The sequence below is a fragment of the Mobula birostris genome, chromosome 21 (genome assembly GCF_030028105.1).
Source record: "Mobula birostris isolate sMobBir1 chromosome 21, sMobBir1.hap1, whole genome shotgun sequence".
Taxonomy (NCBI): Eukaryota; Metazoa; Chordata; class Chondrichthyes; order Myliobatiformes; family Myliobatidae; genus Mobula; species Mobula birostris.
The window spans coordinates 31,975,811-32,002,810 of record NC_092390.1 but is presented as its reverse complement, the minus strand read 5'-3'; the positions used below and the strand labels follow the sequence as shown (position 1 = coordinate 32,002,810).

The following is a 27,000-nucleotide window of genomic DNA, read 5'->3' as shown; positions in this document are numbered from 1 at the left end:
TGCAAGGACTGTTTGGGGCCCTGAATGGTGGTAAGGGAGGAAGTGTAAGGGCATGTGTAGCACTTGTTCCGCTTACACGGATAAGTGCCAGGAGGGAGATCAGTGAGGAGGGATGGGGGGGACCTTTTATATATTGGCGAGACCCGACGCAGACTGGGAGACCGCTTTGCTGAACACCTACGCTCTGTCCGCCAGAGAAAGCAGGATCTCCCAGTGGCCACACATTTTAATTCCACATCCCATTCCCATTCTGACATGTCTATCCACGGCCTCCTCTACTGTAAAGATGAAGCCACCCTCAGGCTGGAGGAGCAACACCTTATATTCCGTCTGGGTAGCCTCCGACCTGATGGATGAACATCGACTTCTCTAACTTCCGCTAATGCCCCACCTCCCCCTTGTACCCCATCTGTTACTTATTTTTATACACACATTCTTTCTCTCACTCTCCTTTTTCTCCCTCTGAATATACCCCTTGCCCATCCTCTGGGTCCCCCCCTCCACCCTGTCTTTCTTCCCGGACCTCCTGTCCCATGATCCTCTCATATCCCTTTTGCCTATCACCTGTCCAGCTCTTGGCTCCATCCCTCCCCCTCCTGTCTTCTCCTATCATTTTGGATCTCCCCCTCCCCCTCCAACTTTCAAATCCCTTACTCACTCTTCCTTCAGTTAGTCCTGACGAAGGGTCTCGGCCTGAAACGTCGACTGTACCTCTTGCTAGAGATGCTGCCCGGCCTGCTGCGTTCACCAGCAACTTTTATGTGTGTTGCTTGAATTTCCAGCATCTGCAGAATTCCTGTTGTCTGCATTGTTAGAGATGTCTTCTTCAAATAACAGGTTAAATTGGAGTCCTGTTTACTTCATCCACACATAAAAAGATAATGCATTTCGAGGAATAGATGCCAGCCATGACAGTGGTAAGAAACAGAAAAGCTGGAAGACCTTAGCAGGGCAGGCAGCATCCATGAAAACAGAAACATATTCAAGGTTTCAGGTTAAGAACTGGAAAAAAAGTCAGAGAACAAGTGCATTTTAAATTACAGAAAACGGAAAGAACAAAGTTAATGTCTGTGATAGAATGCAGACTAAATTGCCAAGGGAACCATTGTTAAACACATAAAGAAAAGAACAAATTAAAACTGAAATATCCAATGACATTCGTGAAGAGATGAAAAAAAAAACTGGCTACCTAAACTGTTGAGTTCGATTAGTCCAGAGGGCTTAGTGTGCTGGGACTGAAGTTCAAGTTCTGTTTGTTAAGCATCATTGGAACAGTTACAGGAGGAAAAGACAGAAAAGTCAGAGTGGAAAGGGAATTGAGAATTACAGTGATAGGCAACTGAAAGCTCAGGGTGGCTTTTTCTTATGGACTTCAGGACAGGAAAGTCAAAGAAACACACACCAGTCCTCATTGAGGGATCAGCAGTGGAAAGGGTGAGGAGCTTTTCAAGTTCTTGGGTGTCAACATGCCCGAAGATCTACCCTGGGCCCAACATACTGATGCAATTACAAAGAACGCATGATGGTGACTATGTTTCAATAGGAGCCTTGCAAATTTCTACAGATATACGGTGGAGGGCATTTTAACTGGCTGCAGCACTTTCTGGTGTGAGGGGCCACTGCACAGATAGGAGACGGCATCCATCATTAAGGACCCCCTTTACCCAAGACATACCTACTTTTTGTTACTACCATCAAAGAGGAGGTACAGGAACCTGAAGAGTTTCAGGAACATCTTCTTACCCTTCACCATCAGATTTCTGAATGGACAATGAACCCATGTACACTACTTCACTCTATTTTTTGCTCCTTTTTTGCACTACTTGTTTAATTATATATGTCCAACCTGGGGTGGACGGAGGCGTAGTAGTGTAGCGATTGGTGCATCACTTTATAGCACCTGATCACGGTTTAATTCCCGACATTGTCTGTAAGGAATTTGTACATTCTTTCTGTGACCATGTGTGTTTTCTCCAGGTGCTGTGGTTTCCTCCCAAACTCCAAAGATGTCTGGTTAGGGTTAATGAGTTGTGGGTATGCTTTGTTGGTGCTGAAAGTATGGTGACACTTGCGGCACTGCCCTCAGCACAATCCTTGCAGATTTGATTTGAAGCAAGCAATGCATATCACTCGATGCTTTAATATTTATATGATAAATAAAGCTAATCTTTTAAATCTTTTCTTTGATGGAATCTCATTTAAGTTGGTTAAAATTGCTGAGAATGATCTGTTGAATGTAAAGGCTGGGGGAGTGAAAGGTGAGGACCAGGTTAGGGGTGAGATCATACGTGTGGGAAATAACTGATGGAGTTGTGAGCTCTCTCAATAATGGTATTGGGAAAGGAATTCATAACGGAAAATGAAAATGATATTATTACAGGAAGTCTCATCATCAGAGCAAACATGATGAAATTTGGAAAAATGGAATGGATTCCTTATAGGAAGCGGGCGGGGGGGGCAGTGTTTTTGAGATAGCTATTGGAGCTGTGGACTTGTAATAGGCCACTAATCAGTTCTCTGAGATGGAGACAGGAATGTCAAATGAGAACAGGGAAGAGTCAGACATGGACAATGTGAGTGCGAGATCAGGGAGAAAATCGGAAGGAAAGGTATTGACATTCCTGAATTCTACATGAACGTAGAATTTAGTCCTAATGCAGGATAGTCTTGAATAGAAATGTACATATGCACATATCCTTGAAGAAATGAACATAACTTCTCATCCAGTTACACATGTCTATACCCTCAATGTTGAGAAAGTAAATAGAGCTGAAGGAGAATTCAATGTCAGAATGAGTTCAGCTACTTGAAAGAAAGTGCTGCTAAAAGGATATTTCTCGGGCTTCTGTTCAACATAGAAACAAGGAGCCATCAGATGATCCATATGTGGGATGGAAGTGTAGAGGGTTTGGATATCCGTGCAAAATAAGTCATTTAGGACCAGTAAACTAGAAACTTATCAATGTGGTGGAAAGCATTAGAGATGGATGTAAGTGAGAAGGGACTAGATAAACAAAGTCAAGGGAAGAAGAAATGAGTTCTTTATGGTAAGAACATTAGACTGTACAACAAGGGAGCAGAATTAGATTATTCTGCCCATCGAGTCTGCTCTCTCATTCCATCATGGCTGATCTATTATCCCTCTCCCATTCTCCTGCCTTCTCCATATAACCTTTGACACCCTGCTAATCAAGAACCTATCAACCTCCTCTTTAAATATACCTAATCACTTTACCTCTGCAGGCAATAAATTCAACAGATTCACCACCCTCTGACTAAAGAAATTCCTCCTCATCTCTGTTCTAAAGGGATGTTCTTGTACTCTGATGCTGTGCCCCCAGTCTTAGACTTCCCCCACATTCACCTGATCTAGGGCTTCCAATATTTGTAGATTTCAATGTTCTGAATTTTTAAATATTTAAATGTTTCTCATTCTTCTAAACTCCAGTGAGTACAGGCTCAGAGCCATCAAATAATCACCTACTGAAATAATGACAGGAGAGACCTGCTTGTGGATCCTGGGGAGAGGGGTAGAAGTAGGTTATGTTGGATTGAGCTGCAGTCATTTTAGAGAGGGGAAATGAAGTCGGTGATTATCTGCAAGACAATGGCCAATATTCATTGGTAAGTCATGGTCCTCTGGGAGGTACGAGGAGGGGCCTAAGTAATAAAGGTATAAGAATTTATTTTCCAAAAGGGATTTAAAGATTTAGAGCGCACTGTCACAGGGATTTCGAAAAGACAACTCCACATGTAACTTGGAAGGCTCATTTGCAGATTACAAGGGCAAAAATGTTGTAGTGTGGGACTACATTAGAAGTCTGTTTGAAAGCCCTGGCAATAGTACAATGAGCTAGTTCTATGTGATTCATATGTCAGAGAATCTGCCTTTAGATGTCTTTCTAAAAGAGATGAACAAAGAATATATTACCTCAGGCCACTTATGAAATTCGTATTGTATAATCTATTAAAAATATTATCAAATATTATCTTGTTGGTAAGTCAGGAATAATGAATGAACATAGGATTCTGATTTTTTTTTTGCTGGAGTTAGAGTGGAGGACAGTAGAATTTCAAAGCATAAAATTTAGAATGCTATCCAACAGCTGAATGCATTGCATTTTTGCATTACTTATTTCAGTCATTTCATTTAAAATAGTTCTAAAAAGCATGAACCAATTTTCATTTTCTCAACACTTAATGCTTGCTCGATAGTTGTGCTTTAAATAAATTTCTTTCCTAATTCTTACATAAGGAACGAAGACGATCTCTCCACATAGACAATTATCAACGTGAGCACATCAAAAATATGAGACACCCTCAAGCTCTCAAGCCTTTGGAGAAGTGAACTGAGCCACCATTAGTTAGATGCAGAAAATCAAAAGACAGACACTCTTGGTATGACTCATCTCTGCAGACTCTTCTAGAATGCGTGTGCACCCTTTGTGAGTTTACAATAATTTTAAAGCGGTCCTACTTTGTTTGGCTTTCGCTAAAAGACAAGAATTTCTTTCAGACACAGTTACTGTAAATATCTGTCAGGTTACATTATACACTTTGGAATAAATATTGCATGAGATGAGCTGCTTTTCTGTAATTTGCACTGCATTTCCTATTGATATTTTTATACACTATGGTTGATTTATTTCCGATCCTGCTTTATTTCTCACCTTCCTAGTCACCTCTAAAGCAAAAGAGAAGGAGAATGAAGTAAACCAGAAAACTGCCGCAGGGCAAAGACAAAGGATGCAATTTATCAACAGTAATGATTCATTCATTTGTTTTTTGGTGTTTTAATTCTGCTTTCCAAAATCAGAGTAACGAGGCAGAATAAATTCAAAATGAATTCTATATATCTTGTATCCATCATTCTGGGACTTGGCAGACAATGCTGCACTTAGCAATAAAGTTAACATTGACATCTTAAGGCTATGAAAATGCTTTGATGGAAATTTTTATTTATATTTATCTCACAATGAAGATTATTAATAAACAGTGATCTGCTGCATGGTGCTCTGCTAATCATTAATCTGTTGTTTCATTTCCTACATTACAAAAGTATCTGGACTTTAAAAATACTTGGAAAAAATATCTTTGGAACATTCAGAAGTTGTGAAAGGCATTACCTAAATGTAACACATTTTCAAATAAAATTCACACTTTTCAAGGTCACTCCACTTCCTCCTTTCTCTCCCTAGGGACCTTCATAACGCTTTGCGATAACTGCATACATTTTACACTGTCCTATTTTATACGTTGGATTGTTTCTGGTGAACTGTGAATGATTACGTACGTAACTCACGGTAGATACTTTTCAGCCTTCTCCGTACTTTAGTATCCAACAGAGAGATGGGAAATGTTTTAACGTCTCTAATACCAGAGGGAAATTTTTCAACAAGGTTAGTCATGTGTAGTCATACGGTCAGTGTTGCACAATAGTGAGCTTTGCTAGTGAAAGAGGATGGACCTCAGAGGGAGGTGAAATGAGAGGGAGTTAATTAATGGATAGTTAAGGGAGGAATGACAGAAGTAGGAATGATATCAGGATAGGGCAGGAGCAGGTGGAGGAAGAGATCAAGTGTGGTTAATATGTTGTGAGAATGGATCCATGTGTCCGTCTATCTTTGTGTGCAGTCTGTGCAGCAGAGTCTGATCTCTAGTTATCATGGGCCCCTTCGCCATAGGGCTAAGACTTTGCTCTGTCATTACCATGTGATAATTGAGGGACAGTGGTCACCCCACTTCTGCACAGGCATCTTCTGTATCTTCGAACTGGACTGTCATACTCATCCTCGAGGGACTTCCTGAGAAGAAGAAGATTCCAGCAGTACGTGAGATTAACATTGGAAGCAAAATGATAGTATTAACAGTTTTTTTTCCCTATGGCAGTAAGTTTAACAATGTGATTTCTGTTTATTGGCCCACTTGCCAGAGGCTGTTCCTGTTCTGTGAAAATGATGAACTAAGGAAGGCTCCTCAGGCCCTTGTCCATGGTTCTGGCTGCTTATAAACTTCCAGCTTGGGCCTAGCAAGAGAGTTGAAAAGGCTTGGCATAAATTAATGGCATTTTACAACATTGAACTTTCTCTTGGCTTTTTTAATAGTCTTGTTAACTTCCTCTCACATCATCAAAAATGTGTTAAAATTAAATGTTAGGTAAGGCTCCTAACCTTTGCATTTACTTCTTCATAGTACCGAGTAGATTATATTTCTGCTCCATGTAGAGTTTTCCAAATTTAATCATTCACAGTTATCCCAGCAATTTCCATCCATCCAAGTGTCTCCCCATGTCACAGTGTACAGTAGCTTGAACCTGTCTTACCAGTTTTTGGACTATGGCTGAATTTCAATATAATTACAAATCCAATATTTTTACCTAACAGTCAGTCCTGAAAGTTTAAAGTGGCCCAGCCATCACTGCTGTTTGGATTAAGAAAGTTCCTGTTTTCCCATGTCGTTTTACAAGGAAAGCTGCCTCCTTTCGTTTTTGAGTAACACACAGAAATCTGGAGGAACACAGCAGGTCAGGGAGCAGCTATAGAGAGAGACAAACAGTCAACATTTCAAGCTGAGAACCTTCATCAGGACTGGAAAGGAGGGGGGAAGAGCACTCAGAAGAAGCCTACATGCATACGGGAAGAATATACACACTCTCTTACAGAGGATGCTGCAAATTAATTCTGAAATCAGATGCCCCGAGCTGTAATAGCATTTTACTAACCACTACACTACTGTGGTGCCCCATTAGAGAGCAAATGAGATAGGATCTTGATTAGTAAGGGCATCAAATAGTATGAGGAAAAGGCAGGAGAATGGCATTGAGAGGGAAAGTAAATCAGCCAGGATCAAATAGTAGAGAAGACTTGATGGGCCAAATGACCTAATTGTTCTCCTACCTGATTGTCTTTTGGTCTTAAAACCCACTTCTGCAATTGGTCATGTCAGTTGCTGTCCATGAGACTTCCCTGACCTTCATCTTGAATGCAAGTGTTTGTTAATCTTTTCATAAACTCACTCTCATCCACAAAAGTGAAAGCAAGACGATATATTAACATTTGACATGTTTTTCTTCTGTAAAGCTGTTATGGGAGCTAATGAAGGATTAGATAACTGTAGAGTAGACTAGATGGAGAGAGGATTAGGTAGAGTACCATAAAATCTACAGCAGACCATCTGGCCAAAGGGGTGAGATCATATTCATCATAATGAATGTGATCTCACCCTTCCAGTTGCCTCTTTTCATGCAGCTTCATTATACTCTGTTCTTTGTATCAATTTTGTAATAGGTCGTTAAATAGAACGTGTCTCATTATTCATTTCTTACAACTGGGTGTGAAGAAGTTCCTTTTTAATTTTTAGTTGAATCAGTAGTGGCTATGTTATATTTATGCCCCAATGCTGTAGACGCCGACAAAAGTGGAAATGGCTTTTCTTGGGCACAAAGTTTGGTGAAAGAACGAATGACTGGAAAAACTTATGTACAGAGACAGAATTAAGTGGAATTCATTACTGCTGTGTCTGGTGGGGACAGAAGAAGATCAAGGAAGAGTAGTGAATAAACTGCTATTCAAGTCAGGTCTTTTTGGAAAGAAATACTTGTCTAGTTTTTGCGATCGATGCTTACACTGACTGTGCAACATCCCTGACATAACTCTTCTCTCTGCTCCCAACTTTAATTAGTGAATTGAATTCTGTAGGACAACAGATTAGAAAAGCAGAAAAGCTACTTGATTATTAATTAAAATGATTAATTTCAATTCTCATGGCTACCTGGACTGTACCGCTTCCCACCCTGTTTCTTGTAAAAACGCCATTCCTTCTCTCAATTCCTCCGTCTCTGCTGCATCTGCTCTCAGGATGAGACTTTTCATTCCGGAATGAAGGAGATGTCCTTTTTTCAAAGAAAGGTGCTTCCCTTCCTCCACTATCAGTGCTGCCCCCAACCGTATCTCTTCCATTTCACGCACGTCTGCTCTTATCCTATCATCCTGCCACCCTACCAGGGATAGGGTTCCTCTTGCCCTCACCTATCTCCCCAGCACATAATTCTCTGGAAATTCCGCCATCTCCAACGGGATCCCACCAGCAGGCACATCTTCCCCCCACAACTTTCTGCTTTCTGTAGGGATTGCTCCCTATGCAACTCCCTTGTCCATTCGTTCCTCCCCACTGATCTCCCTCCTGACACTTGTCCTTCCAAAAGGAACAAGTGCTACACCTGCCCCTACACCTCCCCTCGCACTACCATTCAGGGCCCCAAACAGTCCTTCCAGGTGAGGGGATGCTTCACCTGTGAGTCTGTTGGGGTCATTTACTGTGCATGGTGCTCACGGTTTGGCCTCCTGTATATTGTATTGGTGAGACCCTGACATAGATTGGGAGATCACTTCACCGAGCACCACTCTCAGTGGCCACCCATTTTAATACTACTTCTCATTCCATTCTGATATGTCTATTCATAGCCTCCTCTACTGTTGCAAAGGGGGCACACTCAAGTTGGGGGAACAACACCTTGTATTCCGTCTGGGTAGCCTCCAACCTGATGGCATGAACGTTGATTGCTTGAACTTCTGGTAATGAATGCCCTCCTTCCCCCCCTCCCCCCCCCACTTCCACCATTCCCCCATTCCCTTTTCCCTCGCTCCTCTTCTTGCCTGCCCATCGCCTTCCTCTGGTGCTTCTCCCCACTTTTCTTTCTTCCATGGCCGTCAGTGCACTCCTTTCAGACTTCCCCTCTTCCAGCCCTGTATCTCCTTCACCAATCAACTTCCCAGCTCTTTACTTCATTCCCCCCTCCCAGTTTCACCTATCATCTTTTGTTTCTTTCTCCCCTCCCCCACTCTTTTAAATCTACTCCTCATCTTTTTTTCTCTAGTCCTGCCTCAGGGTCTCGGCCTGAAACGTCGACTGTACTTTTTTCCATAGCAGCTGCCTGGCCTGCTGAGTTCCTCCAGCACTTTGTGTGTGTTGCTCGGATCTCCAGCATCTGCAGATTTTCTCTTCTTTGCGATTATGTTCAATGCACATTTGTTAGCTTTGCTATATACATCAAATTTTAAGCCTTTCCATTACTTTAATATTTCCATTCATTTCAGTCCTGTAGAATGGAATCCCTTACTGTTTCTAATAAAATCCTTTAAGACACATGATAACCAAAATGGAAGATATTTACAGTGCTGTGAGATATGTTTGGATGTGCACAGAGCAGGATTGTTGTTAGAAATTTTAGCCTACTTTACTGCAATGTTACCTCCATTCTAATTTAATCTCACAGCCTTCTGTGAGGAGTATGAGGGAACTGAAATTAACTTTACATCTGTAGACCTCCACATGAAGTTTGAACAGTAACAAGGAATAGTTCAGCTCCTGTAGAGACTAGTTATGTACTTCATGTAGGTGAACACATGAACAGAATCCATTCTAGTCTTCATTAAGAAGCATCGTATCTTTGTTTGCCTTGAGGGACATGTTCTGTATGAAATCCAGAAGCGTCATTCTGTTCACAACACTTTTCTGCAGAAAATGACTGGAAGGCAAAAGAGCTGAAGAAATTCCATTGGATTCAGATTCAGACATATTTATCATGTGTACATCGAAACATACAGTGAGATGTGTCATTGCTTTAACAGCTGACACTCCTGAGGGTGTGCTGGGGGCAGCGCGCAAGTGTCACCACACATTCTGGCACCAACATATCATTCCTACCTTGCACAGAACGCAACATGCAACAGGACAACTACAGCAAAACGAGCCCTGTTCCTCACTCCCACCCACCCACGTAGGCACACAGTGCCCCAACCCCAGGACAGGCCGTCTTCAGCCTCTTGCCTCCAGTGCACTCACAGAGATTGGCAGACTCAGGGCACCGGCTTTTGGACTTTCACTGACCTTCGGGCTTCAATCTTGGAATTGGCAGCCTGAGTTTTGTGAGGTTCAGACGGTTTGGGCGCCATTAAGTGAGTTCAGAGTGACAAGCATTCTGCCAGAGGAAGTCCGCAGGTCGAGCCGGATCAGCGTGAAGAAAGGAATTGTTGATGTTTTGGATTGAAAGCTTGCATTATGACCAGAAATTACAGTATGTGTAGTCTCGTGTCTGCATTAAATAAACACAATTCAACGACGGAAGTACTTTAAAAAATGTAATTTTGAGGTTCATTTAGTAATTCATTGTGTAGAATTTCGAACGCAGAATCAAGCCATTTATCCCATTTGCTCTCTGCCAATAGTTATGATCCAGAAACTTCCTCTCATGTCTGTCATCTCATTTCCACCCTTTTCTAAAACTTCTTCAATATTTTCTTATCCATCTCCCTGTTAATATATTGGTGCTGTTTTTCTAAACTACTTCATGTGGCAGGGGGCACTAGTCATCTCCAGGAAGGAGATTCTTCGGAATATCATGTGGTTGAGCCAAGGAAGTACCAGCACTTCTACCTTTGAGCTAAGGAGGTTCCAGATTCAAGCGTCTCCAGAAAAGCTTGAACACAAATATCAAAGCTGACTTTCTGTAACAGTGAGGGGGTTGTTATTGAAGGTGCAGCCTTTTTGTTAAACCGAAGCCCCATTCTCACTGTCCTAAACGTAGAAAGATTGGTTTTATTCATCACTTTCACTTGGAAGCATGCCGTGAAATGCGTCAGTTGCGTCAAAACAAATCAGTGAGGATTGTATTGGGACGGCCTGTGAGTGTCGCCAGACTTCCGGTGCCAATGTCGTCTGCCCACGACTCACTAACATTAACCCTAATCACACATCTTTGGAATGTGGCTGGAAACTGGAGTACCCGAGCACACCCACGTGGTCACGGGGAGAATGTATAATTTCCTTACAGACAGTCGCAGGAATCGAACCCCCTTCGTAGCGCTGGTGCTCTAAAGCACTATGCTAACCACTTCACTGCAGTGCCGCCATTAGAAACGATTCCATTGCATTATTTGGGAGATCAATAAGCTTATTCTTTGTGTACAGTCTAATAGCTATCCTACGTATATTAAATAAAAATTATTTTTCATTATCACAAGGCTCGTTATGGTACTTTACTGTGTGACAATCAATGGCTATATCATCAACATTGTAATAGTTGCTGCATTTTAGCCAAGGGTTGCTTTTGGTGATTGAGAAAGCATCATATTAATTAAAGAATTCTAGATTCATTAGATTGTCTTATATTTGTTTGCTGTGGTTATGAACCTTGAAACATCTTAGTGACCTCTGTTAAGTCACACTGCCTGTCATTTTCTATGGAAAAGATCTCCATTCTGTTCAGCTCTTTCTGATCATCAGTTCTGGTATTGTCCCAGTAAAACATTGGCCTTGATCAGGAGACTGCTGAATGTTCAATCTGCAACCACCTTACTGAATGAAGGACTTGTTTAAATAAAAGGAAGATGAAGGAAATTCACATTGATTTCTTACCAGTATCTGTGCTCAAGTTGAACTGCAATGACTTTGTGGCAGTAGTGATTATTTTGTTTAATGTATCTACTATCTGCAAATGGTGAGGTCATCAGATTTTGTTCCATTTGATAAAAAAGTCAGCAGGAATGGCTTTGTCAATGCATTTGAACCATTTATGCAGAACCTATACCATTAAAGGCCTTTCATCTGTTGTCTATCCATAGTCCGTGAACAACCAATTGTCCATCATATTTTTGAAAAATCTATCATACTAAAGGAATGAGACATGCAAAGTGCCCATCAAGTGTGTGCCTGATCCTCTCAAGTGACAGTTGTGTTAGGTGCTGATTCATTGCAGATAGATTGAGAAAACTAATTTTCTCAACAGCATCCTCAAACAAATCTGCATTACATTTCAAGGCTGCCAATCAAAAACCAACACTTGCCACAAAGAACATGGAACATAGAACACTCCAACATTGTACAGGCCATTCAGCTTATGATGTTGTGCTGACATTCTAACCTACTTGTAGATGAATCTAACATTCCCTCCTACATAGCCCTCCATTTTTCTATTATTCATTTGCCTATCTAAGAGCCTCTTATTAGCCACTGATGTATCTGCCCCTACCACCACCTCTGGGAATGCATTCCGCACACACTCTCCATTCTCTGTGTAATTAACTTACCTCTGATGCTGGAAACATGCACTTTAGAAATCAAACAAAGGCAAGAAAATGTTCATCTGTGATGCCCTTACATTCGTAAACCATGCTACTATTCACTTAGGTGGCAGGTTCCTTAAGAAAGTTTTTAAAAAATCCAAGTTATGCGTAAAATTGAAGCGTAGATACATTTAAGATACTCCAGCTACCTACCTGGTCCAGAAGGTGATGTAAGGATGGTCTTTTTTAAAATGTTAAATTTGCATCTGACCACAAACTTAAGCTAATGTCTGATACGAAATTATACCTCCTTGTAATACTAAATTGCTATTCAACATTTTTATAACAAAAGATAAATTTACACCGTAAATATCTGTGAACCGTTCTGGTCTCTACGAGAATACAGCATGGATACTAGAGAAGTTAAAGAAAAGAATTAGTGTGCTGATAAACAGTAGGGATATGAGCAGACTGGAACACTCTCCTCTTGGGGATGCAAGTAATTGATCAGGTAAACCAAGGCAGTATTTCCATAAGCGCAGGGGAATTCAACAATGTGGAAAGAAATGATGGAGGGAACTGTCAGAGCTGCCGTTTGGAATCTGTCAGCAACCCGACTTCTTCCATATTCAACATCTCAACATGGAATTGCTAAACTCACTGTAGTGTAAATGACTGTTGGCATTGGCTGTTAACATTAGCTGTACATACTATCTATCTGAACTGATGTCTTGTTTAGATGGCAGTGGGAATACTTTTAATTGGTCCCTCAGCTAAAAGAGCTAAACTTCTTGATAAACTTGGGAACTTGGCTCCCCTTGTAAAATCAGAAGTGACAAGGCTGGGTGTTATCCTTGATTCAGATCTGAATTTTAAATCCTCCATAAAGTGACCAGGGCAGCATTACTACCCTTCACTTTCAAGTTTTGTTTTCATTCAACCATACATGAATATAACCAAACAAAACAGCATTCCTCTGGAGCCAAGGCGTAACACATATTGCTAAACAGCATATAGCACATATGGTTACATTTGTGAAAAAAATACAGTCACAAAGAAAAAGATAATACATCCCATGTCCCTGGTGGCATAACGGCACATATTGCAAAGGTACATTCGGTTCTGTCATGTAATGATGCTGAAAAACTAATTCATGCTTTTATATCAAACAGGGTAGATTACTGCACTGCACGTTTTACTGGCCTTCCAAAGTAATCTGTTGATAAACTTCAACTCCACTGTGAGACTTTTAATTAGAACCAGCATGAGTGAGCCAATCACTCCCATTCTAATTACTCTGCATTAGCTTCCTGTATCTTTTAGAATTGACTTTAAAGTTCTCTTACTTGTTTTTAAAGCTTGCAATGGTCTGGGACTGGAGTACGTCACAGATCGCTTTTGTTTAATAATCCTGCTTGAGCTCTCAGGTCTTCACCGCTGGTCTCTTAAATTTAAACAATCTCCCTCAAAAAATAATTGGCAGGTCAGCTTTTTTGAACTACGCTGCTGAACTGTAGAAGTCCATACCTAAGACCATAAAGCATTCAGATTCAGTTTATACTTTTAAACACCAACTCAAAACCTATTTATTTAACCTTGCTTTTAACTAGCATCTTTTTGTCTTTTATTTTGATTTATTTTTAGTTTCATTGGTTCTTAATTAGTTAGGGGTCAAAGGTTATGGGGAGAAGGCAGGAGAATAGGGTTGAGAGGGATAATAGATCAGCCATGTTGGGATTGCAGAGCAGATTGATGGGCTGAATGGAATTGAAGGTGTGCTTTTCTTTATTTTCTTTTTTTCTCCTCTCCCATTTCTGTCCTAAATACACTGGCTATTATTAAAGTATGACCTGACAGTGGGAAGAATGTCTCTGGTGCCTCACACTTGGGCTATTCTTCCTGCTTAGGAAAGGCTATTGCGTGGCTACCCTATCCCCACATAGCAGTGACCAGCGTTCACTGCAGAAGAACAATGGCAAAGATTGAGGATTCATACCTAAAATCTATCTCCTGTAACATATCTATAATTCTATAGGTAGATCAGCCATTAAAGTAGGGAGATGAATTCAGGTGATTTTAACCTTTTCGCACATCATATTATGATGTAGATATACATCGCTATGAAGTAGTTTATTGAATGCACTGTACAATAAATGTTGAGCTAATTTTTCAAGGTCTTACTGGCATCTAATACTTACGATTTATGGAATGATTAATAATATATCTGAGGTGGTGGCAAAAAACTGCTTCCCCAAAGCTCTAGTGACTTGGATTCAATCTTCAACTGTCTATGTGGACTCTGCACGTTCTCCACAGGGTCATGTAGGTTTCTGCTGGGAGCTCCTGTTTCTTCTCGCATCTCAAGGACATATTGGCAGGTTAACTGGTCACTGTAAATGACCACTTAGTGAGTTGATGGACATGTGAAAGAACAAGTTGAGGGGTCACAAGGAGAATTTGAATGGGACCGATATGATTGCTTAGATGGGATCTGGCATGGATCCACTTGGCTGAAGGTGGTCATCCCGTGCAGTAAAAAGTAAGTTGGCCGGATTTCTGCTCGACAAGCTTCCACAGAAAAGATTGGTTAAGATGTCTTTCAGTTATTTGTGGTCTCATTCATCAGCAGTTTGTTCTGATGGGTGTGAAATTATTCTTCGATAAATTTAAAGGTTGAATATCAGAGAGATTCAGCTACTGAGTGCTGCTACCAGAGAATTTGACTATTTTCAGGAGCCCACTTTGTTAGGAGGGAGCCATCCATAAGTATGAGAATGAATTTGCATATGTGCTTTATAATGATTTAGAGATTGTTGTGAAATTGATATGGAAAGGATACAGAATGATAGAGTGCCCTTGTGGTCTTGTGAAAATAACAGTCCTGAATGTCTCATCGGTGCCTCGAAAACTTGCTCGTATGCATTCCTAACCTGGGGATTAGGAATGCACCAAACTTGGAAAAAGAGAATATTTTCCAGGATTAAGGATGAATAATTTATACACTTTGAATGCACGATTACAGACACAGATTGACACCAGTAAATACAGACATTTATATTCCTGTCATTTATTGTACACTATATTTTTGTCAGCACCATTTCTGACTTGTGAAATGTTTAGTTTACAAACAGTTCTCGTAACTTGGTGACAAACTCTAAAAATGTTGTTATTTTTATATTCATTGTATAAGAATGACATTTTCTGGTTCATTTTTGAACAAGGATAACTTTTCAAGCCTTGCAGGGAAATGGACAGTAATTCATGGCTGGAGAAGATAAAACATAGTAGTAGAATTAGGCCATTTGGCCCATCGAATACGCTCTGCCATTCAATTATGTCTGATTTATTTTCCCTCCCTATTTACCTATCTTCTCTCCATAACCTTTGACACATTTACTAAATGAGAGCCTATTGAAGTCTGCTTTAAGTATGCCCAGTGACTTGGCCTCCACACACATCTTTGGAAATGATTTAGCCAGCATGCTCTGGCTAAAGAAATTCCTCCTCCTCTCTGTTCTAAGATTCAAAGTTCAAAGTAAATTTATTATCAAAGGACATATATGGCACCATATACAGCCCCGAGATTCATTTTCTTGCGGGCATTCACAGTAAATTCAAGAATCAAGAATAATAGAATCAATGAAAAACCACACCCAATAGACAAACAACCAAAGTGCATAAGACAATAAACTCTGCAAATACAAAAAAAGTAGTAATAATAATAATAAAATAAGCAAAAAATATTGACAACTTGAGGTGACTTTTTCCTGATGGCAGCAGTGAGAAGACAGCATGGCCTGGATGGTGGAGGTATCTGAAAATGGATGCTGCTTTCCTGCGACTGTGCTCCATGCAGATGTGCTCAATGCTGGGGAGGGATTTACCCATGATGGACTGAGCTGCATCCACTACTTCTTTGTAGGCTTTTCTGTTCAAGGGCATTGGTGTTTCCATACTATGCTGTGATGCCACCAGGCAATATACTGTCCAATGTATATCTGTAGAAATTCATCAAAGTTTTAGATGACATGCCAAATCTTCGAAAATTTCTAAGAATGTAGAGGTGCTGAAAAGAAAGGGTCATCCATGTCCAGTCTAGTTAGGCCTTAAGCAATGCACACAGAATGCTGGGGAACTCAACAGGCCAGGAAGCATCTATGGAAAATACGAAACAGTTGATGTTTCAGGCCAAGACCCTTCATCAGGACTAGCTAGGTAAGCGAGCTAGCTCTTGGAGGTTTTATAGTACATTTTCCCCCATTTACAATGGTGGTAGAAAATTAAGAAGCTTACATATTAGCATCTGATGTTATTTCAATAGACATACTTGAACCATACTGACCTAAGCAGGAAGTAAGTGTGTTTGTTTGATGTCTTTCTAGAGGGTAGAGTTGAAGTGACGAAAGAAGGAGTTAAACTCTGCACCATGGGACCTGGCAAGGTGTTTGGTGAGCTGGCCATCCTGTACAACTGCACCAGGACTGCAACAGTGAAAAGTAAGTTTCTTTTTGATGTAAAATATCTCGCAATGTGATCACAATATAATTATTATTTTGTGGCTTTGTTCATTTTTTTCCTGTTGCCCTGGAAAACCAAGTGATGTGTTCTGAAGTCTGAATCTAATAGAATTTTCCTTGAATCACTAAAATTGAATAGACCACATTTTATATGGAAAATGCATTTAATTTGTTGGAATTAATATCCTGTACAAAAATTATAATTCTGATTAATTCACTTCCTGATGCTTGTTTAGAAGGATAGTGGTCAGCTTCTCTGTCATTAAAATCAAGCAATCTGTTGTTGCCCAAGGCGTAAGTTAGAACAACTATTTACAGCAATAAACAAGTACAAGTCATCTCTGTGTTATGGAGGGTGGAAGTTGTATTCCGAGAAAACATTTTGTACTGCAGTTTTCTGTCATGGAAACCAGGTCATGTGTGCAGTTATCAAGAAAACATGTATAAAGAAATAAATCATGTGGTTGTTTATTTTTTCACGTAAATTCCCTGAGAGTGAATTTTATTCTTCAACTTGAGTTTTTGATTAGTGATTTATGAAAACCGTAAGGGAAAATTTCTGTTAGCTGGTCGGATACAATACGGAGTTATCTGTCTTGTCATAACAGTTTTCCAAATAAGGTAATCCTTGAAAAGGATCTTCACCACAGTAGAATTTTAATCGAAAACTTTTGCCTTTGCTGAAAGGTGTACGGGTCTTGAGTAATACATGGAAGGTCCATCATCAGTTTGCATCATAGTTGGGAAAAAATATTTTGCAGGATTAAGGATGAATAATTGATGCACTCTCAACGCACACGTACAGGTACAGACCAACACCAGTAAAAACGAACAAACATGTTTGTACATTCCTGTCACTTTTTTGTACTCTATATTTTTGTCATCACTTTATCACTATATTTATGCCTACATATGATGCAGTCCGGTCAATGTCTGTGTCGACAGGTAATGTTGCCCTGAAGAACACAGCTGTCAGATTAGGCTCCTGTAAGAAGATGAGTTAATTTCCATGGCCTAATTCTCATCATAAACAACTTCTCCTCCAAAGAAGAACTCATAATTGTAGTGGATGAAAATATTTATGCAGAAAGGTTACTGAAGAACACTTCAGTGAGTGAACTGACCTTAGCTGGACCTCTTTGTCTTCCTGTGACGCATATTGCAGCACTGGCCATTTACAAAAACAGCAAACTATTTATCTCTCATAACCCGTTGCAGGCTGGGAGACTGTTTCGTTGAACACCTACGCTCTGTCCACCAGAGAAAGCAGGATCTCCCAGTGGCCACACAATTTTTAATCCCATTCCCATTCTGATATGTCTGTCCACGGCCTCCTCTACTGTAAAGATGAAGCCACACTCGGGATGGAGGAACAACACCTTATATTCCTTCTGGGTCGCCTCCAACCTGATGGCATAACATTGACTTCTCTAACTTCAGTTAATGCCCCATCTGCTCTTTGTGCCCCAGCCGTTATTTATTTATTTCCCCCCCCTTTTTTTTTCTCCCTCTATCCCTCTCATTATACTCCTTGCCCATTCTCTGGGCATCCCCCCTCCCCCTTTCTTTCTCCCTAGGCCTCAGGCCTCCCATCCCATGATCCTCTCCCTTCTCCAGCCTCGCATCCATTTTGCCAATCAGCTTTCCAGCTCTTAGCTCCATTCCTCCCCCTCCTGTCTTCTCCTATCATTTCAGATCTCCCCCTCGTCCTCCACTTTCAAATCTCCTACTATCTCTTATTTCAGTTAGTCCTGATGAAGGGTCTCGACCCGAAATGTTGACTGTACCTCTTCCTATAGATGCTGCCTGGCCTGCTGCATTCACTAGCATTTTGTGTGTGTGTTGCTTGCATTTCCAGCATCTGCAGATTTCCTCGTGTTTCCATGTCTCTCATCACACATTCTTCTAATGCTTCTGTGTGACAATGTACCTCTGGATAGCTCTTCCCCTACTAGTTTGTACTTGCTGCTCCAACAGTTTCCTTTACCCTACATGCTTCCTTCTACCCATCCCTACAGACATCGCTTAGGGCACCCCTTTCTGAGCTGTAGGGGAAAAGCAAATGATACTACTTTTTGGTAGGACTATCATCTTCACCCTGCTTGTTCTGTATGTCAGAGGCCCTTAAAATCCAGAACAAAAAGGGCAGGATGGATTTGGAAGGGCAGATATAAATTACTTCTCTTTTGTAAACATTCCAGCCAACTAACTTGCGAGTACTTCGACAATAATGAGGTCTTGTGACCCAGTAGGATATTCATTCCCCTTGCTTATTGCTACAATTAATGATTTAAACTTAACCTCTTTATCAGCTTGATTAAACAATTGATCAGTTGGTCAATCATATCTTATCTGATGTCTTGTTTATGACTTAGCTGGAATTGAAATAAGCAGACACACAGAGGTATATAAGGGCAGGATTAGATGATGAGGAACAAATTCAACACACTTGTGAATCTTTCATGTGTGACTCCTCCTGTTATTCTGTCGATTTAAGAATGAACAGGTCAATAGAATGTCAGAGCAACATGCAATTTCCCCACCCTTAATGGCAAAGTCTGCTTCACACTGATAACTTGCCACCTACATTTGAAATGAGAACGCATTTCTGTTTTGACACCACTGAATAAGGAGTGGTAACCAAGCGGTACGACTGAAGAAAGGTTGAATGTTTAACAGTCACTCGAACTTTGTCTTGCTGCCTGCATCAAAATACCCACGGTAGTTTGCAGGCTTCTGACCTGATTTCTAAAGTATTGATAAATTGAATTATAGTCCTTGGCCTTTTCTGTTTTGGTGCTCTGTGAAGCATAGTGTAGTGTGTGACAATGGGTATGATGCATGGGTGTCGATCCAGTGTGCATGCAATCAATGGTTCAGTCAGTTTTTTCAAGGTTGACCTGCAACATAATAAACATCTCCAACTGCGAATGTTATAAATTCTGCCTGGACAGATCAGCATGTGATTCATTGGATGTGAAGAGCCGGCAAGCTACAGGCCAGGGTCAATGGTTACACATTACCTACAGTAAGGCTTCCTTTCCTCTTACTTTTGGTAGTAACCCTAGCTGATGTTGATCAGTACAGTTTGTGTGCAAAACTTACAATTGCCCATACTAGCAGTTCCCTATAGTCTCCAATGTTATGAAACAGAAAAAATGTGAACACAATGGCATTTAGACTTCTGCTGATGCAATGCCAGTGTCACTGCAAACCATAGTTTGTCAGATCTCATTCAGATTCATATCAGGAACTATGTTTTATTTTGCCAAAAAAAATTTTCACTTAGTGAGGCTTCCACTGAATGCTATTACACACATTATATTGCCTTTGAAACTTGTCAGAAGAAGATAATGCATTTAAATTCATTGTCGAAAAAAGAAAATCATTTTAATGCTCAGCTTGAAATAATTATTTTAGCATTTATACAAGGCTTAGAATATTTACATTTCAACTTTTTGGAGTTTGTACTATTTTCCAAATCAATTACAAATGCAAATGCCCTTGCATTAATTTTAGTGCAGACCAATGAAGTTGTTGCATTGCATTGTTTGTTTCAAGTATAGAAATTGTGTTCTCAGTGCAGATTTGCATAATATACTCTTAGTTTATCAAATCAACAATTTGGTTTCAATATAAATCTTTAGATTATTAGTATAGATGAGAAAGAAGAAGTAGAGCTGTCATTTTTCCTGATGTCAGGATTTCCTAGGGCAATTCACATCCCAAAATTTTCCATGGAAGAGTAATCATTCAAACCTTTGTCTTCTTTCTTCGTGGACAGTCCCTAGGGAAGGATGGATGATGAGTTTCTTAAAACCTGGACTTATGGGTTCTGGAATGGCTAATGAGATCAACATGAGTGCTCCTTCTAGTTGTGTATCAGATCAGTAAGATGGCTTTAGGAGTTAAGAACAAAGTGCCAGATTTTATTGGGAAAAGGAAAGCAAGTCTACGATGAATGCACAGTGAACTGAAAAGCAGGTACAATCGAAGAGTTGTCTGGGAAACGCGAATCTTCAACTCTCACTGGCCAGCTCTTACCACACTGCTAGAAAAACAAAGAATGCTAGAAATTCTCAGCAAGTCGGGCAGCATGACTGGAGGGGAAAAAAAACAAATTAGCACTTCAGGTCAATAATTCCTTTCCTGAACTGGGAAAGTGAGAAACCAGAAAGAGGTTTGATATCATTGGTGTATGTCATGAAATTTGATGTTTTGTGGCAGTACTACATGGCAATACATAATAATAAAAACTATAAATTACAATAAGAAATACATGCCTGTGTACATACAGTATAAAGAAAAATACATTTAAAAAGTAGTGCAAAAAGAGAAGGAAACGATAATAGCAACACACACAAAATGCTAGAGGAACTCAGCAGGCCAGGGAGCATCTGTGGAAAAGAATGCAGTCAACATTTCAGTCTGAGACGGCTCAGCTGGAAAAATAATATTGTCCATTCAGAAATCTGATGGTCAAGGGGAAGAAACTGCTCCTGAAACGTTGAGTCTTCAGACTCCTGTACTTTCTCCTTGATGGTAACAATGAAAAGAGGGCATGTCCTGGGTGATGGGGGTCCTTAATAATGGATACTGCCTTTGTAAGGCATCGCCTTTTGCAGGTGTCCTGTTTGATGGGGAATTTACAGCCTATGATCGAGCAGGCTGAGCATGTTTTTAATTTGCAGTGGTGGGTGGGGGTGGTTTGGGAGGGTGGATGTATAAAGGGAATGTCTGTGGTTGGGGGATGAAGAGACCAAGATTGTCTAGGTAACAAATTAGCATCAGGTTTATAAACACTGTTTTATATAATGTGAAATTTGTTGTTTTGTAGCAGCAGTATTTTGCTTATTTAGCATTTCACGGACCCTGTGACAGGAATAAAGAACCAGCAGAGATGGAAAACACTTTGGAGTCTCGTATTGCTATAAACTACTAATATTTATTAGTAACTACGCAATACAGTAATATCACAGTAAATAAATCACACAGGTTAGCAATAAATATATATAAAAGTACGTAAATCAGTAAGTGTGGAAATATATGTATGAAAACCAAGCTTCTTTAAGTCTAGGGGTAAAAAGATACAGTCTTACGATGTTGAGTAAAGTTCAGTTCAGTTCAGTTCATGGTATTTAGTTAAGTAGTGATGGAGAGAGAGAGAGAGAGAGAGAGTTGAGTCTTCAGGTGAGCTGATGCTATCGATCTTCTCGTCGTCCTCCAAAATCCTTTACAGGTCACCGACTGTGACTTTTACCGGGGGACCGGTCTTCTGTGGTGGAGCTATCACCCAGGCGAGGGTGGACACATAGACAACTCCCCACCAGTCAACTCCTTCTTCACCGTTGGAACAGCAATTTGGATCGATCCGCCTGATCGATCCTCCAAAACCCACTTTCTCTGCGGGCATAACAATGTTCATTCAGTGTCCAGATCATGTGTCCTGAGGTCTGTATCACCTGACCTATTTATCTCACCAGGCTGAGCATCACCTGTCATTCAAAGAGTCCCTCCTTCCTTTGTCTGTGAAGGAATGCACAAGCAGGCAACAAGTCCTGGAAAGTAACATCAATAACCTGCTGAAAATCATAACATCGAGTGTCCATTAAATAACACCGCCCTTGGTCACTATAGCAACTTACGAGCTTCTTGGTGCTGTCTCCAACTCCAAACTCAGTAGAAATCCAAAGTTACTTCCAATGCCTTGAAGTGACAGTCCAACTGTTAATCTTCGTCTCTCTCTCTCTATTTTCCAAACAAACCATCAATGATGAATGTCTCTCTCTGTCTCTCTTCAAACAGTTAATAGGGGCACTCCTGGATCCCCTCACAAGAGTTACAGTTCAGAACAGGCCCTTCTGGCCCAATGAGCCACCACAACACAGCACCTGCCTATTTAACACTGGCCTAATGGCAACTTACAGTGACCAGTTAACCGACTAACTGGTACGTCTTTGGACTGTAGGAGGAAACTGAAGCACCCGGAGGAAATACACACACACACACACACACACACACACACACACACACACACACACACACACACACAGCTAACCATTACGTTACCGTGGTGGTGCTGTACTTTTAGTATCAGCAAAAAAATAACTGGAGCATGTTGGTACTGTTCGTTGCAAATAGGAGAAATCAATCATCATCATCATCATCATCAGGTGACGTGCTCAGTTTGAACTTTGACTGCCATGGCCCACACACTCCTGTTTCGGGTCAAGTGGATCAATTCATTGGTATTCGTTTCCAGTTCTTTGGCTGCTGTCTCCATCATCATTTGTCTTTGTCTTCCTCTTGCTTTCTTCCCTTCATTCTTTCCCATAATTACCGTGCATTCTAACTCCTTTTTCTTAATCACATGTCCAATGAAGTTACGTTGCCTTTTCATGATCTCATACATTATTTCTCTTTTTGTGTTTGCTCTGTTCATGACATCCTCATTAGATATTCGTTTCGTCCATGATATTCTTTGCATCCTCCTCAAAAACCGCATCTCTGCTGCTACAATTCGTTTCCTCATGTTACTAGATATTGTCCAACATTCTGAGCCATATAACATAACTGGATAAACGTAACACTTCAGTACTCTGAGGTAGGTTGTCATGCCTAGTTTAGTATTGGTCAATATATTCTTCATTCTCGTAAAGGTGTCTTTTGCCATCCCTATTCTTCTTTTGATGTCCAGGTCGCACCTGCCATCTGATGTCACCCAGCTTCCTAAGTAGCAAAAGTTCTGTACTTGTTTTGTGTCTTCCCCGTTTATTCTCAGCCTGCAGATAGGATTCTCCTTCTTTTTGGATATCACCATACATAGATCAGTACAGCGCAGGAATAAGCCCTTCAGCCCCTGAGTTCTTGTGCCAAACATGATGCCAAATTGAATTAATTACGTCTGCCTGCCCATGATCCATTTCTTTCCATTCCTATATTTTCCTGTGCTTACCTAAAAGCCACTTGAATGGCACTGTCACATCTGCTTCCACTATCACACGTAGCATTGCAAATCCAGACACCTACCACTCTTCGTGTAAACTTGCCCTGTACATCCTCTTTAAAATTTTCTCTCCTTCCCCTTAAAGCTATGTCCTCTAGTGACTGAAATTTCCACCTCAAGACTGTAAATATTAATCCAATATATGCCTCTCATAATTTTATATAGTTACGTCAGATTCTGCCCCCTCCCCCCCCCCGCCTCTGATGCTCAGAAGACAGTCCAAATTTGTCCAACCTCTCCATGTAGCCAACACCCTCTGATTGAGGCAGCATCCTGGCAAACCTTTTCGGTACCCTCTCCAAATGCTCCACATTTTCCCTGTACTGAGGTAGCCAGAACAACAGGTAATACTCTAAAGTGTAGCCTTACCAACATTTTATTCAACTACATCATGCCTTCCGGCCTCTTAAACTTTATGTACGTAGTGATGGAGTGAAATGTGCAATGAAAAGCTTGTTTGCAGCAGCATTGTAGGTATTGAGCATAGAAGCAGCATTGAGAAATGTGAATTGAACATCAATTGTCGACAATTGTTAGAAGGAAGAGGATAATTAGAAGATGTCAAAATGGTCATAGTGTTGTGTCACCATAGTGATTAGGGTTATGTCAGTTCAAGAACTGAATGGTTGAAGGGAAGTAGCTGTTCTTGAATCCGATAGTGAAGAATTTCAGGCTTCTTTTCCTTCTGCCTGTTGCTATCTGCAAGAAGATTGCATGGTGTCAGGCACAGAACCAGGCCTTTCACTGAAGTTAAAAACCTGCAGATGCTGAAGTATAGTCCTTTATAGTTCTTTTCCTATGATAAGGAACTCGATAGGCTTGAACAGAAAAAGATAAATAATATTCACTGAATAAAGTCAGAACTCCTACTAAACAGCCTTATCAACTCTGGCAAACTCCGATCTACTACCACCAGACTCATAGTTCCTTTATCCTGCACTGCTCACTTCTACCCCTTACCCAAGATGCACACACCAGACTTTCAGGGTAGGCCTGTTGTTTCTGCCTGCCCCTGTCCCACGAAACTCGTGTCTTCATACCTCGATTCCATTCTGTCCCCTCGGGTTTAGTCCTTTCCCACCTGCATCTGCACACTTCTCATGCTCAGTAACTTCCAAGTCCCTGGCTGTGACCGCCTCATTTTCACCATGGTTGTTCAGACCCAATACACTTCTATCCCCCATCAAGAAAGCCTCAAAGCTCTCTGCTTCTTTATTAACAAAAGAAGCAATCAGTTCCCTTTCTTCACCACCCTCCTATACCTGGCAGAACTAATCCTCACCCTCAAAAACTTTTCCTTTGACTCCTCCCACTTTCTCCAGACTCGAGGGGTAGCCATGGGCACCTGCATGGGCCCCAGCTATGCCTTCTTCTTCGTTGGCTATGTAGAACAGACCATGTTCAAAGCCCTCCACGTTAATGCTTCCCCAACGCTTCCTCTGCTAAATTGAAAACTCCGTTGGTGCTGCTTCATGCCTCCATGCTGAGCTCGTCAATTTTATCAACTTTGCCTCCAACTTCCACCCTGCCCTTAAAATCACTTGGTCCATTTCTGTCACCTCCCTCCCCTTCCTCTGTCTCTCTGTCTCCATTTCTGAAGGCAAACTGTCAACCAGAATCTTTTATAAACCTACCAATTCCCACGGTTATCTTGACTAAGCCACTTCCTACCTTATCTCTTGTTAAAAAATGTACTCCTTTTTCTCAGTTCCTTCATCTCTGCTGCATCTGTTCCCAGGATGCGGCCTTCCTTTCCAAACTATCAGAGATGTCCTCCTTTTTCAAAGAACGGGGTTTCCCTTCCTCCACTACTGATGCTGCCCTCACCCGCATCTCCTCTAGTTCCTGAACATCCATGCTCACCCCAACTTCCCATTGCCTTAGCAGTGATAGAGTTTCTCTTGCCTTTACCTACCACCTCATGAGCCTCCGTATGCAACACATCATCCTCTGCAACCTCTGCTATCTCCAAGGGGATCCTACCACCAAACATATCTTTACCTCCCCACCCCCACCTCCGCTTTCCACAGGGATCGCTCTCTCTGTGATTTTCCTTGTCCATTCATCCCTCCCTTTAATCTCCGTCCTGGCACTTATCCCTGCATGCAGCCAAGCGCTACACCTGCCCATTCACCTCCTCCCTTACCTTCATTCAGGGCCCCAAAAAGTCCTAAAAGGTGAGCCAGCACTTCACCTGCAGATCTGCTGGGGTCATCTATTGTGTCCGGCGGCCTCCTCTACATTGGTGAGACCTGTCGTAAGTTGGGCGACTGCTTCGTCGAGCCCATCCGCTCCATCCATCAAAAGCAGAACATCTCTCTGGCTAAACATTTTAATTCGGATTCCCATTCCCGTTCCAACATGTTGATCCATGGCCTCCTCTTGTGCCAAGGTAAGGCCACCCTCAGGGTGGAGAAGCAACACCTTATATTCAGTCTGGGTAGCCTCCAACCTGATGGCATGAATATCAATTTCCCCTTCCAGTATTCCCCCCCCCCCCATTCTTCTACTCCCCACTCTGGCCTTTTACCTCTTCTCACCTGCCAATCAATTCCCACTGGGGCCTCTCCTTCTTCCATTTCTCCAATGGTGCACACGCCTCTCCTATCAAATACCTTCTTCTCCAGCCCTTTACCTTTCCCACTCACTTGGCTTCACCTATCTCCTAGCTAGCCTTCTTCCCCTCCTCCCACCTCTTTATTCTGGCATTCTGGCATCTTCTCCTTTCCATTTCAGTCCTGAAGAAGGGTCTCCGCCTGAAATGTTTACTGTTTGTTCATTTCCACAGATGGTGCCTGACCTGCTGAGTTCCTCCAGCATTTTGTGTGTGTTGCAAAGTATTCTTTAACAATTTAGCAATTCTGAACCAATTTTCAAACGATCCCACCACCACAGAGAGGAATACAATTTAAAACATGTGTTTATCTTTCCTAGATGCGGTAACTTGCTACAAAAGTTTTAAAATGTAAAATAACGCAAACACGAGGAATTCTGCAGACGCTGGAAATTCAAGCAACACACATCAAAGTTGCTGGTGAATGCAGCAGGCCAGGCAGCATCTCTAGGAAGAGGTACAGAGCTTCGAAGCCACACTCAGGTTGGAGGAACAACACCTTATATTCCGCCTGGGTAGCCTCCAGCCTGATGGCATGAACATTGACTTCTCTAACTTCCACTAATGCCCCACCTCCCCCTCATACCCCATCCTTTATTTATATACATACATTCTTTCTCTCACTCGCCTTTTTTTCCCTTTGTCCCTCTGACTATACCCCTTGCACATCCTCTGGGTCCCCCCCCACCCTTTTCGTTCTCCCTGGGCCTCCTGTCCCATGATCCTCTCATATCCCTTTTGCCAATCACCTGTCCAGCTCTTGGCTCCATCCCTCCCCCTCCTGTCTTCTCCTATCATTTT

General features: G+C 41.4%; 1 protein-coding gene across 7 annotated transcripts in view; it reads left to right on the top strand.

Annotated features, from left to right (window-relative positions):
* LOC140185698 (cGMP-dependent protein kinase 1) overlaps positions 1 to 27,000 on the top strand; it is an 815,177-nt gene that overhangs the window by 229,483 nt on the left and 558,694 nt on the right. For 6 of the 7 annotated variants that reach the window (XM_072239236.1, XM_072239235.1, XM_072239233.1 and 3 more), the window contains one exon: positions 16,445 to 16,558. In XM_072239236.1, coding sequence (XP_072095337.1) covers positions 16,445 to 16,558 — 114 coding nt within the window. Of the gene's footprint in view, positions 1 to 4,371; positions 4,399 to 16,444; positions 16,559 to 27,000 lie in introns of those variants that run through there. The other variant, XM_072239239.1, reaches the window with a different exon arrangement.